The sequence below is a fragment of the Lithobates pipiens genome, unplaced genomic scaffold (assembly GCF_037356315.1).
Source record: "Lithobates pipiens isolate NorthernLeopardFrog02 unplaced genomic scaffold, aLitPip1_a1.2 Scaffold_19, whole genome shotgun sequence".
Classification (NCBI taxonomy): domain Eukaryota; kingdom Metazoa; phylum Chordata; class Amphibia; order Anura; family Ranidae; genus Lithobates; species Lithobates pipiens.
The window spans coordinates 151,248,986-151,267,724 of record NW_027507764.1 but is presented as its reverse complement, the minus strand read 5'-3'; the positions used below and the strand labels follow the sequence as shown (position 1 = coordinate 151,267,724).

Below are 18,739 nucleotides of genomic sequence, written 5' to 3'. Positions count from 1 at the left end.
AAAATCTGATAGTGTGTATGGGGTTTAAGGCTGTATTCACACCTGAGCATTTTCAGCTCATAAAACGCCAGAAACAAAATGTCCGAAAAATGACCAAAAAGCAAAATCCTATTCATTTCAATAGCACATGTTCAATTCTGTGCTTTTTGTCACCTGCAGCAAAATGCCTGAAGTTCAAAAAAGGACACAAGCTTCTTTTTGGGCAGATTACAGGTGTTTTTCTGCTTTTCATGCGCTGGTCGGGAAGCAGTTAAATACATCATATATATTTTCGGTTGTGTTATTGTTTGAACATTTACAAAAGATGTAAGGGCTAATTATAATTATATAGAGTGAAGTATACACTGCATATATGGTTGATCTGCCATCAGAATTCTTAATGATAAAATGTGTGTATTTTTTATGCCTTGCTTTGTATTTTATGCTCTGTTATTGAAAGTGTTCCTAGCAGGATAGTTAATCCACTATGAACAAGTGTTCTGGCTAACCCAACAGCTGTCACATTTCATGAATAAGTAACGTCCTTAACTAACATTTAACATTATACACATATTAAATGAAAGTAGCTAGTGTGTTTATAGATTTAAGTTGGCTATGCACTAGTAGAATTTCATTTAATTTTTTTCATATTAAGAAAGTTTTTGATTTTCTAATTGTTAGTGTTAGTGGGGTAAAATCGACATTTATTTTCAACCACAGTGACAAGAAAATTCGAATGAGTTGGGTGGAAACTTTTTCTCCAGCAAACAAATTTCCAACAGTGTATGTGGTTTTTGTTCAGGAAATTACATTCATTCCAAAATCAAATGTTAAAAGCAAAAAAAGTTTTTGAAGTACTTTCGAACAACATTTGTTCAGTCATCTAATGTACAAAGAATTTTCATACGAATGTTCGAATTATTATTTAAAAAATTTTAGTTTGAAAATTTACTAGTGTATAGCAGGCTTTATATTGTTTGAAAGCAGACGTTTCATTGCAAAAAGGAATCCCATTTTTCAAAGTATCAGGCCCAAGGTTTTCTAGGACACAAGTAAAATAAACTGTTCCCCCAATATGTTGCTGTGTAACTGGATGCACACAGCCTCTGTGCTTTTGTTCTTCTTAAAATGTAGTGAGAACCACCCAACTTTAGCGGATCAAAAGGTCTTGCAATACACCAATACCCCATTGGGTCTTCTATATCATCCTACAATTGTCCAACAATTTTGTTAAACACAGTTATTTATTGTTCAATAACTTAATTAGACAGCCAGTCACATCCCCTCTGTCTGTCTATCCTGCCTTACTCTGACTAGTTAGTCAGGTAAGAGTCTGCGGGAGTGTGAGGGGCTGTTTATTTAATAAGGTTTTTGAAGAAAAGCTGATGTGTGGCCTACATATGTAATATGGTTGCTGGCTTTGTGGGGCTTGCTTGAATCCTCTATGGGTGGGCTGTCCGAATGTATTTTACTTGGTAGTTATAAAAAGGAAGGTTTGGAAGAGTAATGTCTGAGAGTGTAAAATGCTAAGGGCGGGATTGTTTTTTTTCTTAAGTGATGTACTGGGTGTATAGGAAGGAAACTCAGCATCTTTTTCAACAATCTTTTAATGATGATAATAATAAACAAGGGGGCATCAGATTAAATTATTTGTGGAGTTATGTAAACCAGAAAAGCAAACAATGGAAACATGGAATACAGGTATTTATTGAATGTACATAGATATTTTCTTAAGGTTGTTTTTAATTTTCCCCAGAAGCAAAGTCTGCTTAAATACCATTTGCGCTTACTGCAAATCAACATGGAGGAAATGTGTGAATTACAACATACAAACAACGTTAAGGAAGACAATATTTTTAATATGTTTAATTAAAAGCATGTAAACATTACCCGTTCATACAGAATGAACATATAGGTCATGTTTTTTACGCTGAAAAAAAAATCATTATATTCTACAGGAAGGGAAATGTCTACAGTATTTGTTATTGCAATTACTGACTCTTAAGGCTGAAAAGATACCATATGTACAAAACTTGCACATTCTGCCTGTTTAAAATAAACATAAATACAAATGAAAAACAGTGAACTTATATTACTGGTACTGAAATTTCTACAGTACTGATTTTCTACTATTAATCATACATTTTTACAATAGTGATATACAGTATAATGTACCTTTTATTGGTCCATAAGAATTATTTAGGAAAAGATAAGAACGTTTTAGCCAACTTTTGCACCATGTGTATAATATCCTACCAAAAACATGAGAAATGTAAATCCCTTTCTAATAAATAACACATACATTTAGTATGCCTACTAAAATTCTAGAAAGAAAAAAAAACAGTTACAATCGAATCCTTTTACCCCATGCTTGTTTGGAAGCCTTCATGTAAAGATTGGAAGATATATTTTCTTCTCATACATTAGTTACAGAATATATATTTAGCAAAATCGGGACTGGATTTAATTAATGAAACACATTTATCTGAAAGTTTTATCACTCATTTTCAAATAAAGTATGTGTGCTTGACTTTGTCTTTATAAGAAAGTGAATGTAATTGCTATGCTAGGCAAGATGAAAACAGCTGCAAAGGTGTTCACAGACATCCTAAGCAGTTACAATTCCCATTTAAATGATTAGGAAGAGGAAGGAAGAAGAGAAGAGTAGTGCTTGCAGAAGGTGACAGTGCTGCATTTTAACACAGATAATCAAAAGCTATTGGGACAGAATTCAAACCTGACATATATATTTGTGCTCTCTTTTACTGTATGTTTCAGTTTTGCTTTATTCCATGGGAAGAAATGGAATCAAATGAAATACTGCCATGCACATGATGCCATCACCACAAACCAGTAAACTTCCTATCCCTACAGTCTACGGAAAAGTATGGAGAACAAGCTTAATCAAAATATGGTGTCTGCTTTTTTAGTTATTGCTTTACTGATATCCCTGTATATATGAATTGTGCTTCTTCTTTTGTCCTCCAGCTCTGAACAATTAACAATAGAATTAAACCCATATTACCTACACAAAAATAACTGTTAAAGAAAGTAATCAAAAAGTCAGCACAGGCATAATGATTAAATTTTCCCCACTGGTACAACTACGTAAGTTACATTCGCAGTGGTAGAACAGGTGCATTTATGTAAAAACCTTTGCTGTTTTTTTAGAGGGCTTTCACACTGCACCACCCATAGCGTCGGTGGTAAAATGCAGCTATTTTTAGCAGCGTTTTACCGTTGGATTTGCGGCACATTTCGGCTGCTAGTGGGGCGCTTTTACCCCTGCTAATGGCCAAGAAAGGCTTAAAACCGCTCCAAAGAAGCTGCTGGCAGGACTTTTCCTGACGTCCTGCCAGCGCACCACTCCAGTGTGAAAGCCCTCGGGCTTTCACACTGGAGACAATGGTGCAGCAGTTTGAGGGTGGATTGCAGGCGCTATTTCTAATGTTATAGCACCTGCAAAATGCCCTCAGTGTGAAAGGGGTCTAAGGGAGAAAGAGAGGTGCTTGTTGTCTCCACTTGATAATGCTCACATGTAATATTCTTCATCCTTCCTCACTTAGGCATTTTGTTTATATGTGAGCCAGTAGACTAGAGTGGGCCTGTGTTCACATATGGGGAAATATAATCTACTAACATATATCACAACTGCATGGTGTAGTATACCTTATTATGCATTTGGTTCATCAAAAAGTGGTAACATTTGAATGTGCTTTACTTTACCATATATGCACATGAATATAGCCTTGTGAGAACTACAAATGGAGCCCTTCTGTTTTTTCATTTGTATGCAAAGAAAGGTCTAGATAATACTTATTATGTGTTATTATTTTTTCCCTTAGCATTGATTTCTCCATGGTTGGAGAATTAGGAGAATTTATTGGGCTTAATGTTTTCATATTGTCACATTATTAATACCATCTATAGCTTACAATACCAAGGCATTGATGGCAATGAGAGTAAAAAAAAACTACATAAGCACTATTTGAAAGCTGTAATTTAGGCACCTTAAAATGTGACCCCTGGAAATTTTACCCTGAAGCTGTATTGGGTAAGTCCAGTTGGTAGGACTTCCTGAGATAGGCCTAGATGATGCAGGAGTGATCACATCTTCCATCTATACTGCAATTGCATTGGAAACCTCCAGAAAGAATGGGAGCTCATAGTACAACAAAAGGAAATCAAAACTAACTTTATTGCTCATAGCCTCTGTGGGATTAAATGACTGGAAGGTGACAAATTACAAATTGATTATTATATCACTCTATACTGAGTGTACTGGTACTGAGAGACATTAAAATTGTAATGTAAATTCTGTGGGAGTAATTAGGTTGCCAGCTAATGGTCTGGATAACCCTTTACTCACTTTTATATAATATAGCGAGCAGTGAGTCTATCATACTTAAACCTGTATGTGATCAGGACCACCTTGCTGTTTTTAAAACCTATTTTGGAAAACATTTTCATTATTAGGAAATGCGGGGTTTGACAGGAGTGAAAGTAGAAAGGAAGCAAAGTACATTTAAGTAAAGGCCCTGAGATAATGATAAAACCTTGAGATAAATTTATTTCACAAAATCCAGACATCAACATTAATTAGTCTTTGGTTAAAATATTGTTTATTTTCATGTTTTCTCTCCTTAATTATTAACAAAAGCAAAGTGACACTCTACACAGACTGATGACAACAAATTTCTAAAGAACTACATAAATAATGCAGAACAGAAATAATGAAAATATCATCTACACTAATAAGAAGAAATGTTTAAGTCTCAAGATAAAAAAAAAAATAGCTGCTTGTAGCGCTCTAATGTTTGCTTTGGTGATATTTCTGCAAAAAAAGCAAGGTTACCGAACTTGCTAACTTTACCGTTATGAAAGAAAAAAAAAAAGATATAGTGTATATTATTATTTTTTTCTGATTTTTTAATCAAGGTCGCCTAGAAATAAAAACATATTATTTGTTTCCCAAAATAAAAGAAGAGCTGTGCTAATTTTATATTGAATAAAGTATAATAAATGTTATGAATATACTATTTTTAACTATTTATCTTACATATATGATTTCAGAAATTCAACCGTTTTGGCATTGTAAATACTCTAAAATATATCAGATGCATACATTCATCCAACCTACATGCAAATGGGATATTATATTAATTATGTACACTTTTATTTTTTCTGAATAATAAATCGTTTAATACAATATGCATAAGAATTGTGCATTTCTCTTGAAAACTGCAAGCTCTTACCAAAAAAAGACATTTAGTTATAAATATTTTAAATCGTTTAAATACATATTTCATACCAAGAATATAAAAATAGCTTTTTTCTGATAAATAAAGAGGTTTCATTAAAATGACAAATAACGTGCAACGGTTAACCCACCATCTACCAACTCTGTTTGGTTGATTGTCTAGGAGATGACATGCAGCGATAATTGTCCCTATGTCTTCTCTGAACTGACAAATAGACAGCAGGAATCATGGTCACCTGAAGCAAGCATTGACAGTGCTATTGTTTGCAAATGACAATCAGGCACTCAGGAAAGAGCGTTTTGCTTTGTGATATAATAACTCCCTACGACATATGTGGTCATGTGTTCTTTTGTATATGAATCCCAGCTGTTTTGACCCTCAGGGTCTTCAGTCTGCATTAAAAAACCTGGAACACAGACCAATAGCTTACATAAGTAACAGAAAACACACTCTCAGCACTTCTAAATAAATATGTTAAGGTACTGTGCTTTTTTGTGTTAATTTCTTAGTTATATCTTTTTCAAAATAGTTGAAACAAAACCAACTTTTCCATGTGTCTTTGCAGTCTCATGCATAAAAGAGTTTCTACATTGCTGCTTCTGCTGAATACTATTGGTCAGTCATCATTATACATTTATGGCTTTGTCATCTTTAAAATCTATTGTACTTGTAACAATGTCCTGGGGATATTCCTCCGTTGACTGTCCAGAGATGCCAACTGTCCCTTCTACATCCCAAGAACCTGGCAGATTTTCAAGGCTTAGTGAACTAATTGCTCCTTGGCTAAAACCTTCTTCAGATCTACTTGGCAGCACAAGCTGCAGAGAAGTGTCAGATGATGAACACATAGATGGAGAAAGAGTTGCAGAGATAGACTGCAGAGGAGTTAATGTGGTGTCCGAATGAGGAGATGTACACTTTAAATAAGAATATTGGTCAGCCTGAATAACTTGATAATGTGACGGAGAATATCCAAGGCCTGCCGTGTAGTAATATTCACCTTCTAATGAATTCTCTACATTTGATCCATTTCTTTGGGGGCTGCTTCCTACACTGGAAGGATCCATGTTCCACAAGTCAGATACAACTGTACCTTGACACAGCTGTGTTGGAGTTCCAACCAGGGAACCTTGCCTTTGCATGCAAGCTTGATTTGTTGTCCATGTCATTCTAGATTGCATCTGATCCATTGGGGAACCTATTGTTGTACCCATTCCATCTATCACTGTACCATAAGTTGAATAATATCCAACTGGTCTTTGTGCAGCTAACAAGTTTTCTAAAATATTCATGACAATCTTCATATCTTTGCTGAGCTGGGATACTTCATGAGTTAAAGTACTGACCTAGAAAAAAATATAAACAGAAACAGTTAACAATATATCTAGACAATATATCTAGCAAAATAAACAAAAATTTCATTTTTCTACAAACCTCTAACTGACCATTTATGGTAGACATTATAAGGGTAAAAAAGGTATTTTCTATGACCACATATTTTGGTCATTTAAAATGAATGTCAGTCACCTACTATGTGACTTTTACAATTTTACTTGCTTGTAGAATATGATCATAATTTGAAATTTTACCTTATTATTTTGCATATAGCTTTTTCATATTATTGTACTAGTAGCTATATGCATTTAACAGACTACAACCAAGATCTTTGCTGAATTACTAATGAAACAAAAAGGCTTAAAGAATAAGCCATCCAGATAGTATATTGTGCATACTGTATATATACAGTATACTGCACATATACATTACATGGATTGCAAGAAGTTAAATTGCAACAAAAGATATAATGGAAGCTTTTGGGGTTAAATAGGTGGCTCAAATATTGGTGCAAGAAAGAAGAGTTAGGTTTCCAGCGAACTGGTTTGACTTCTTAGTTGGGCACAATTTCTTTGAAAGGGATGGACTGCATCCTAAAATGATAAAGTATGTGACATTCTAACTAACTGAGTGTACTTATAGTTTTAGATCATGATCTTACTCAATGAAAACTTTTTATTTCATGTGATCCTGTCACTGGCAGCAGACCCACAATAGTAGCATTACTAAAGAGACAATTCACCTGCTTTTAAAAATCTTAAAAAAGGGAGTAGTGATGGCCTACAATTCACTGGTTTGCAGATGCGTATTCATGCTGCTGTCTCAGAAATTCTTTCCTGGCAGCAAGCTTGTGACACCATAATACCATTTCATATATTGCTTTTGTAGCCTCTAATAAACTAACTTGAATTAGGAACTGTGATGAGCATATGGGTCTTAGAACAAATCTAGGACGAATCAGAGCATAACTCTACCCCTTATACCCTGGGGCCCCATTGGATGTATATATATATATATAAAATAATCATGCAGTGAAATCAAATAAGTGCATATGTGTCCATAATAGATAGCAGTAAAAGTCCATGAGATAATCCAATTGTAAGCATAATTCTGCCTGCAAGATGGTAAACTGTCATCAACACCACCACACATGAAGACCTCTGGGGTTTATTCTGACGGGAAAACCAATTGTGTGCACGCGGCATTAGTCTGGATTCTTATGTACGGATAGTGTTTGCAATGCCATGTGACTCCACGGGTTATTTTCCTGTGAATCAGCAGCGGTATATAACTCAGGCCGTTATGTTGTTAAGCCACGCCCTCATATGATGTCATTGATGATGAAACGCATCAAGGTGTGGCTTAATGACGTCTATCAGTAATCTCAGTACACCGCTCAGAGACTCGGAGCTCACTACAGCCAGATATACATCTCATTGCGGTAGGAAACACTGTGTGATTCCCGTTCGTGCAAGCTGTTTACCTCGTATGATGTTATGCTTTGATATTTTGTGATTGATGTAAGTGCAAGACCTAAAGGGGGTATTGCTTAAGGAAATAAATAATTTTAACAGGATTACACTATTTATTGTGTCCTTTCCTTTTTCTATGCTGATGCAGTTGGGCCTGGGAGACTGGATATAAGGATTTTAAACAAGTGTTATTTATCTGTTTATTCCCTTATCCTATTCGGTAAGAGTTTAATCTAGAGGGGGATGTGAGTACTCCTGTCTCTTCGCGTGTGGTGGTGTTGGTGACAGTTTACCATCCTACAAGCAGAATTATACTTACCTTTGGATTATCTCATGGACTTTTACTGCTATCTATTACGGACACTTATGCAATTTTTTTATTTTATATATATATATATATATATATATATATATATATATATATATATATATATATATATATATCTTTTTATATATTTTTTGGTATTTTAAATCAATAGTGTTTAGCGTTGCCTATATCTTTATTTGTTTACTGTGTCTTTTTGAACCCTGGTTTGGGTTTTTATGGTAGCAGCTTTAGATTTAAATTGGCCATAGGTTATTCCTATTTAGTGCTGAATTATTTTTTTGCCCAATCCATTAAGCGCTCATATGAGAGGAAATACGCACAGTTTTTCTTCATATTCTAAAAAGTATTAATTTTAACCTTTTCCTTCAACAAAAGTAAAGGTAAATAAATAACCTGGCTGCTTTAACACCTCAACCTTTAATTTTGTCTTCTATTATATTCTTTTCCCTTGAAAACAATATATTAACCATAGCAGAGAGCATGACTTACTTATCTATTAACCAAAAATATTTAGGTCACTTTAATGCCACTAGTCTAGAGAAAATAAATAGACCAATTTGTAAAGAATGATGTTGCCCTGTCTTGACAGCATATCCTCATTATAAACATAAACTCAGCTGTCAGATACATAGATAATGTGACAGGTACATTATTTACTGACATTCGAAGTTACAAATGCCACCAATTAGTCTGAATAATATAATTGCCTAGCTATTTGATTTCTGATATAGATTTGACAGATGAATAAAATGGTATTTTGTGGGCTTGAAAGAAATGCTTTAAATAACATTTTAACAGTCATTAAAAATCTCAACACAGATTTTAATTTAAAATTATGATGGCACTAGGCGTTTGTTTTCAGACTGAGATTTGCTGAGCAAATGAGTGATGCAATGCAGAGATTTAAGGTGGTCATATACAGTTGCCTTTTTGCTGTGCTAAGTTTTGGCATAGTTATATTTGCTAGAGGAACATAGATATCAGTGGCACATATGAGGTTCAAGGTCAGTCCAATTACTGTTTATGGGCAAAAGGGGCAATTGCATGGGGACCACTAGAACCTGCTTTAGCTTTAGGTAAGCCACCATCAACCAGAGTTTCAGAGGTCAGTAAAAGCCTGCATTTGATATATTGGCCAGTGAGTGTTTTTGTTGAATTATAACATAATAATAATCCCTTCCTATAGCACCAGATCTCAGTGACCCAGCTGTATGTACAGTACAAGATTTTAATCATCTCCTTTCAGATTGAAAAGTGACCTTGGTTCCTAATTCTGGGAGTTGCCACCACTGATTTTTTGGGGCTGAACAAAAAGATATGGGGCCAACCAAATTATTTTCTCATTCCAGTTGCTTGCAGAAGCTTTTATTGTGGACCCTTTTCATGGTGTTAAAACCTTGTAAAAAGGGAGTAAATACTTATAAATGCTGCTAGTATCTGATCGCTATGTGTATCTGATGAAGTCTGATATTACCATAAAAATGGCAACTGTCACTCAATTGTGTTTAATAATCCTGCACACTCGATCTCAACTCATGTAAACTTAGATGCTAATATATTTGCTAGATTGTCTTTCTTCAAAATATGGTATCCTTAGAGACCATCAATCAAATTCCTATACTACTGTTTATGTGTAGTAAATATTGCTTAAAACATCAAATCAAAATCTCCGGTGAAAACACATCTATGAATAATGGACATCCCTAAAATAGCAGTACATTGTTTTATTACACATTCTTTAGAAATGCTAAATTTATTATTTATTTTTTCTATGATACTTTAAATGTGAGTTTCATACTGCACACGAGTCAGTAGAAACCTTCACTATGTTTCTTATTCACAAATTATAGTTATTTACCACTGAGGTGAATAATGCAAGTCAGTTGTTTCACATTAGTTCTAATGGATTAAACATTTCAGATTCGGATCTTTGGAAACTATCTTTAATGGATTAAATGCATATTCTAACTAAGGTGCCTAATGCACCATTCATATGAAACAAATACCATAAACAAATTTCTAGAAGGATGCTGCACAATAATCGTTTCTTAGGAGCTTATGAGCTAGCCTTATCCACAGGACTTTACCCTAGAAGCCTGGAGAGAGGTAATGGTGTTGATGTGTTGTAAAATGTGAACACAGAATTTTGACAACACCATCTGAGGCTTAGTGTGCTAAACTTTGATATACAAAATTAAATTCCCACTGTGGTAATTATGTAACAGCATCCAAATTATAAAAAATTGTGAGGGGACTTTAGATCTAAAGTAATGTAGTAATTAAAAGCAGTGCTTCATTTAAATACAAACCTATTATTCAATTGGGAAATCAGCACAGGTATTTCAAAGAGGACTGTATGTAAAAGCCCAACACAGTAATTACTGAATAACTTCTTAGGTAACCCTATAAAACCCAGGGTAATGCTTTGTTAGGGGTATTATCGTTTGAGACACCCCTCCCTCCTTGTTGAAGAACCTGAGTGCTCAATGGCATTTTGGCTAGTATCAGCATGGAAGGGTTCTGTTGCCTTATGAGTTTATGTGAAATCTCCATTAATAGTTGTAAAATATTGTAATTAGGAATATATTTAATTTAGCTTGTATCCATGAAGGGCGTAAAATATTATCTTCACGGAAATCTCTAGTAGACCAGACAAGTCGGTGCCCAGGCTTGTATATACAAACAATGGGATCCAAACCTCATTGTTTTACACATACTCAGTTCAAAGGATCCCATGCTGGGATATGCAATGAAGGGAGGCCAACCCGTAATCAATACTTAACTTCCTGGGAAAATTCAAATTAATCTCCTGCTCAGAATAGTCACAAGGATTTGGATTAAAGGGGGCTGATTTATGCAAAGTATAGGGATTGGAGATGTAGCCAGTCCTTAGCCAAGCATAGGGAAGCTAACCAATCAGAGCCTTGCTATGCCAACAAATTAGGCATCAGCCTGTAATGATATACACAGACTAGTTGGGAGGGAAACACACTTTATGGGAGAGCAGCCATCAGAATGGAACCTTGGTGAAAGGGGTAATTATGGGAAAGGTCTGCATTTTACTTGTAACTAAATATGTTTGTAGATTAATGTTTTAAGGAATATACTTTGTATTCCTTCATGCAATTCTCTTAGTTTAACCTAATATTTCTTCCTTGGTGTAGATTTTATATAAATGGCTGTGTATTAGATAGACTTTCAACTACTCACCAATAAAGGTTGTTATAGTGGTAAAGCTTTCACTCATGGTCAAAGAACTCTCATTTAACCCAAATCATATCTGAGAGATATTAAATCTCCAATATAGTACACGGGTAACAGTCCTGATTCATTCAGTTTTCATTGATGGGCATACTAGCATGCCAGGCTTTGCACTTTGGGAAAGCACAGAATGTTGCATGCCTTTTATTTATTTATTTCTCCTTGCCATTGTTTCTGTACAATGACATAAGCAGTCAAAGTCCTGTGCAAAGTCAATCCCGATTTCACAGATGTCAATGGAAATTGCAAACTGAAATCGCAAAAAGTAGTACAGAAACGACTTTTTGAAATCGGTGTGTGGTGCCGCAAGTGCGGCATTGCACCGATTAGGACAGTGCCATTACCGGCAATTGCCGCTGATTTGAAATGCAAATTGACATGTTAAATTTCAATATGCACTAGTGTGAACCAGGGCTAAAGATGTGCTATCTCTGAGAAAAAAACTTTTAATTCCCAGCCATGGTTAAAATTAAATACAAATATTTAATATTAAATTACATTTTGTTAGTGCTTAACCAATATCAAATTGTCCATATGACCCGCTTGCCTACCAGCCGCCGTCATTATACTGTGGCAGGTCAGCACAATCCCACGAGCCGTCGTAGCTATACATTGGCTCCTTTAAGTGGGATAGCAGGCATTGCACTGCGGGGGGTGCCAATGCTCATGGCCGATGATCGTGATGACCGTCGGGCATGATGGATCATTAGCACGAGAGGTAGAACCGGGACGTGTGTGTGTAAACACACAAATCCCTGTTCTGTTCTGTGATCGTGAGTCCCTAATATCTAGGAATCATGATCTGTCATTTCCTCTAGGTCAGTACCCTCCCCCTACAGTTAGAAATACACACAGGGAACACAGTTAACCCCTTGATCGCCCCCTAGTGATAACCCCTTCCCTGCCAGTGACATTTATACAGTAATTAGTGCATTTTTATAGCACTGATCGCTGTATAAATGCCAATGGTCCCAAAAATATGTCAAAAGTATCCGATGTGTCTGCCATAATGTCACAGTTCTGATAAAAATCACAGATTGCCACCATTACTAGTAAAAAAAAAAAAATTATATAAATCTATCTGCTATTTTGTAGACGCTATAGCTTTTGTGCAAACCAATCAATATACGCTTATTGCAATTTTTATTATCAAACATATATAGAAGAATATATATCAGCCTAAACTGAGAAAAAAAATAGCTTTTAAAAAAAAAAAAATGGGGATATTTATTATAGCAAAAAGTACAAAATATTGTGTTTGTTTTCAAAATGTTCACTCTTTTTTTGTTTATAGCACAAAAAATAAAAACCACAGAGATGATCAAATACCACCAAAAGAAAGCTCTATTTGTGGGAAAAAAAGGACGCCCATTTTGTTTGGGTGCAGCGCTGCACAACTGCGCAATTGCCAGTTGACGAAGTGCCGAATTGCAAAAAATGGCCTGGTCATTCAGCAGCCAAATCTTCTGGGGCTGAAGTTGTTAACCACATATAAAAAACATGAATTGTGTGTATTCCCTTTTGAAGCAATCCTTTATGATCCTGTGTACCGAAAACAATATCACATACAAATGAAGGGGATCTGTTTGCTAAAGCTTTGCTCTTACGAGTACACCTTTAACTTCCTACAAAATAAATGTATTTTCTGAGGGACATTTACAGTACAGTAACATTTCATCCAAGTAAAAATGATGTTAATACTCTGCTTTTGTGAATTAGGTGTTAACGTTGCATAAGAAGGCATATACACTGTAATGCCTGTAGGTAACACTTCTTCCTTTAAGCAGTTTACCCGTCATTTTGCTATAGACTGGGTGGGACTTTCATCGGTTTGGGTGGACAATATGCCTCTCACGTGGCCACGAAGCAGCTAATCACTATACTGGCCCACTGCCAGTACCATGTGATCATTGTGACCAATCACAGCAGATCACATGAGAATTGTAAACAATGGATAGCTTCCTTTCATACCATCCATTGTATACAGTTGTGTTGCTAGTTGTGATTGGTCACAGTGATCACATGGTGCAGACAGGACCAATCACAGCCCATCTGTGCCACGTGATTAGCTTTGCCCAATCGCAGCTAAGCATAACAAAAGATATTGAATGAATACGTTTCATTCAGTAGAAATGGTTTCTTATACCGATTAAATTTACTAGTATAAGCAATCATAAGGTGTAAAAAAAATAAAGAATTCCTGAATTCCTTATATAATTTCTTATATAATTATGAAGCTGCCGTTAGTGCTAAAAAATTGCCACTGATCTAAAACACCTACATATATTGTTGTACTAAAGTGACTTTACCCTTAGCTTATTGAATGAGGTGATGCTCTGCCACCTTCAAACCATGTGCGAGCAAAAATACAGTTTTTATTTCCCTTGCCCTTAATTGGGCATTATTTGCAAGTTGAATTTTCACCACATTCACTAAGCCAAGGGAAAATCCCTTTGCAAAGTGCAAATTCCCTTGCAAACTGAGCAGCCTATTTTCCTTTAGAAAATCAATCACATAGAATTAACAAATACTACAGGCCTAAGCAGAGTACATAGACCATTCACATTAGCCAATGCCCCTGAAGAGATAGTGTTCATTCTAACCTCCTCACTACAGTCATACACATGTTAGAATGAGCGTGTAAGATGGTCAGTCAATAATTATGCATTATAGGAAGTATAGGCTAAACTGGAGCAAATCCACACAAACACATACTGCATTAACATCTGTAATCATCTTTGACCACATTTATACCTGTAGAGTAGAAAGACTCAGGCTTTAGGAGTTATTTACAGTGGTGTTTTAAATATCGAATATCTGTGTTAGCTCATAGCAACCATCAATTAGATTTGAATCAAAATTCATAAAAGACATCTGATAAAATAAATGTTTAAAACTGACTGCTTTCTGAAGGAAGCACAAACAACTTTAGTCTTCTAGCCTTTTCTCACTAAGCCCCACTTTACCCTATTAAAAGGCCAGTTGACCCAATATTGATAGTTTCATTTTTGGTACATGCTACATGTTTAAGCAAGGTTACCATATATTCTGTAATATCTTTCCCATGCTACAGTGTGAAATATCTGCCAATGCCAGGAAGTTCCATTATTTCTGTTGGAATCTTTATTTTTATAATTATGAAGAATGCAATGGGATTAAAAAAAATTAAGCATAAAAACTCAGTTAATAGTTAAAAGTTAATAGACTTAACTTAAAGCTAAAAAAAAGTCTGCTATATTAACAAAAAAATGTACCTCATGATTGAGTCTTGTTATTTGTTGTTTGGTTTCTTCTGCTGTAATGAAAAGCATTGCTGGGTTGAAATCCAAAAAGTCTGTAGAATAAAAGAGAAAAAAAAAAGAAATGTAAACTTGACAGCATCATAATGCAAATAAAAAAAGAATCAGTTTTAGAATAATTCAAATTTTAATGTTTCAAATCGCATATGTATAAACTCCCTATGGATAACTTCTGCTATGGACATGTTCATTTGTCACTATACAATATACGGTATATAGACAAACTAGGCTTTCTTTTATTATATTAAACATTATTTTTTTATGCAATCCTTAGACTATAAACTCAAGAAAGCTGCAGTTTTATCTTTTATGACCAGTGATAGCTTGAAAAAATGTTTTATGGTAGATATCAGTCTTTTACTGTGATTTTTCCTGTTTAAAATTACACTAAAATAATATTTCTGGCACACAGAATTGCTTAGTTAGTTACAAATGAAATAAAGGATTTGTTATTTTTTTCAATTTTGCACTTTTCTGATGTGACACAAATAAATAACAAACAAATAAACATGAAATCAAGTTTGAATATTAATGGTTAATAAAATAGAAATAAACTGACAAAAAAATTAACAGGGAAAAAAATAATTGATTGGAGAAGGGGAACAATAGTTAATTAGGGCTGATTAGGTTAAACTAAGGGTTAATAGGGGGTAAATCAAGAGAAATAACAAACTTTTTTTTTTACTTGTCAGATTAAAGGTTACCACTTTTTTCTGCAAGTGAATAAAGCATAGTAGATACAAAAGTAAGACTGCATCTCCTGGCTGTTATTACTGCCATCAAGAAGGAGGCAGGGCGCAGGAGAACTTGACTAACTTTTCGTTCTATGTACTTTGATGAATTTTTTTGCGGTATGTGTAGCATGCTCTGTGTTCTCTACCAGGTAGTAAATGCAACTTTGAGCTTTAAAGGAAGCCTGCGCTGATTTTGAGATGCTTATTGGGGCTGCCAAAACTGACCTCCTCATGATATTGGTTACCTAGCTATGCTTGGCTGCAATACTTTCTGAGTCACTAACCTATGCAGTCAGAGTAAACTCAATAGCTCCTACTTATTCTCCAAAGTCTTAAAGCTGAACTCCAGACATACTGTATATAAAATACACAAATGAATGCAACTATATATTCTTTAAAACATACACCCTGAACCTCATTGTATGTGCATATTTTCACCTCCTCGTCTCTTGTAAGAATGGACAATAAGTAAACTCCAACTGGCAAATTTCAGTGATGACCACCTTTGCATGGCATTAGAACTGTGAATTTTCTGACAGTTCTTCCCCTTTTGCTACAGTAGCCTCAAACTCAAAATCTACATAACAGCAAGCTACACAACACAATTTAGACCCGACTCCTTATTATCTTCTAGACTAATTGTCACATCTTGTACTTACAAACCCCATAGACTTAGACCCTCAAATAGTTCCCTCAACACTAAACCCTGTCTAAATCCTTTATATCTTCCACTCTCATTTACCAGCTCTGTATTCAACTCTTGCACCCCTAGACACCCAACATACAAAGGCCTTTTGATAAACTGTCACTACCTTGTCAACCTTTTACCACAAAGTCCCCTTCTCATGGATACCAACTAAACTACATGCATATTTTTCCAATGAACAATTGCAGCACTCAAGGTAAGGCAATTAATCCCCACCCTTAAGGTATTGTAAAGATTTTCGGAAGTTTTGGAATGATTATAATATCTCAGGGATGGGCAAAACAATAGTTAATATATCATCATTACCTAAGTTCCCGAATAGCGTATACCTTACTTGATTTGAGAAAAATTATGACTATGTATGTCACAGTTGTTCTTGTCTATTCTAAGTCCTTTGGTGGTCTTAAGCGAGCCATAAATGGATCAAAGTTTGGCCGGTTTAGCAGGGACCAGACCAATTTTGATCCATGTGGTCCACTAACTTATGTGAAAAATATAATATAAATTATGAGTCATTTTAAAATGTTCATAGATGAAAACAACTGTCACAAATAAGAGTGACAGCCACTGCTGTGTAAGGAGGAGTGTCAGAAAGCTTGGATGTACTCTTACTGGAATCTATAGTAAAATAATTACAAAAAAGCGAGAGGTGTACTCACTTTTGTGAGATACTGTATATGGTCATAGTGATGGTACAAGATTACTCATAAAATCAAAGCAGATATGCTCACATGTGAATCCATAAAACACATTTATTAAATTAGTATTAGCTTTGGGCAGACCTAATGCAGGTGACGTTGCCATACTTGTATGCATTCTCTAGAATATCTGGATTTGTTTACTACTATGTTTCTTATACACAGTTCTGTTTTTATGATCTTCATGTCAGTAGCCTTGTACTTTACTTTTACTAAATGTGTTTTATGGATTCACACTCTGTGGGCATATCTGCTTTGATTCTATGAGCAAACTTCTTGTACCATCATTGTTAGTTTACCCTGCATTTCAAAATATTACTATACAGCTCAAATCTCACTTTGGAATTCAACTCGTGATATTCTATTATAGACAAAAAAGAGATCCTCAGCACACTCAAATATGTGGAGCACATACCAACAGTGCAAGTCAATTAAAACTGCATGAGTAACAAGATGGTACTGTATATGGTCTCTAGGAAGACCCATCAATTTTATGTTAGGTCCCAAGGAATCCATATATTGAGCACAAAGCAGGTGCTAAAACACTATGTCCTCTTGATTAAGTAAAGAACATATATAGTGTGCCACTTACATCCAGAAGATAACAAATCCACAGCCCCACATGTGACTCTGTGTTGAATGAAGCAAGGTACAGAATTCTGGATCCTGTTTGGCAAGATATCACTTCCTGTGACATCATTTCCTGTAATGCCATTTCCAGTCTGGTCAATAGTTGTTCTGGGTTTGGAATACACATTACTCACCACTGCCATTTTCCCTCCTGGCTGGTCCATCCACCTTCCCATCCTCCCATGCTTTGTTTATCTGGTGGCCACAGGCAACTTAGATGGTACCTCGCTTCACCAGCACTGGGTCACATGTGGGGCTTTTTATTTGTTACATCTTATGGATGTAAGTGGCATGTAAAAACACATTTACTCTGATAAAAGAGGACATAGTAATTCAGCATCTGCTTTTGTTTAATATATGGATTCCTTGGGCCCTTAACAACAGTTTAGAGACCTCAGACACAATTGATGAGTTTTCCCACAGACCACAACCCATCTGTCTACTCATGCAATTTTAACTGACTTGCATCAGATACACACAACCACACTGTTGCTAGCTGTTGCTATGTGCTCCACACATTTGAATGCACAGAGGATCTCTTTTTTCTGCATTTGCATTTCCAGGACTCATTGGCATATGCTCTAGCAGTACCAGCTCATGTGGACATATACTGTATAATTTATATAGATTGACATATCCTTTATTTTTTGTTTCAATGTTTTTATTAATATTTACAAGTTAACAATCCAATCAAAGAAAGTCAAAACAGTACAAAAGATCTTAAAGAATACATATCTCGGTGTAACGAATACATGGATTCTGAGTGGAAAGAAATATTTTTCAACATGAAAATGGTTGAACATTTAAGTCTGAACAAAAGATGTATCACTGTTGAATGTGTGTAAGAGATAGTACAGGTGACATATCTAAAGGGACTCAAGATGTTGAAATTGAGACGACCGATAAGGGAAATGAAAAAAAAAAACCCTCAGTGCCACCCTTGGACCCAGACACCCCTATTGGGAGATATAGCCTTTATATGTACTTGTGGTCATATGCCCTTCCCATACATTGGTTTGGCATCACCCAGTGGTTT

At 35.3% G+C, this 18,739-nt stretch overlaps 1 protein-coding gene across 4 annotated transcripts in view; it reads right to left on the bottom strand.

Annotated features, from left to right (window-relative positions):
* Nucleotides 1–1,614: 1,614 nt before the first annotated feature.
* The window catches only part of KCNH8 (potassium voltage-gated channel subfamily H member 8), a 780,884-nt gene continuing 763,759 nt past the window's right edge, over nucleotides 1,615–18,739 (bottom strand). For all 4 annotated transcript variants that reach the window (XM_077491398.1, XM_077491400.1, XM_077491399.1 and 1 more), the window contains 2 exons: nucleotides 14,891–14,970; nucleotides 1,615–6,586 (listed from right to left, as the gene is read on the bottom strand). In XM_077491398.1, coding sequence (XP_077347524.1) covers nucleotides 5,867–6,586; nucleotides 14,891–14,970 — 800 coding nt within the window. In that variant the 3' untranslated portion in view covers nucleotides 1,615–5,866. The remainder of the gene's footprint in view (nucleotides 6,587–14,890; nucleotides 14,971–18,739) is intronic.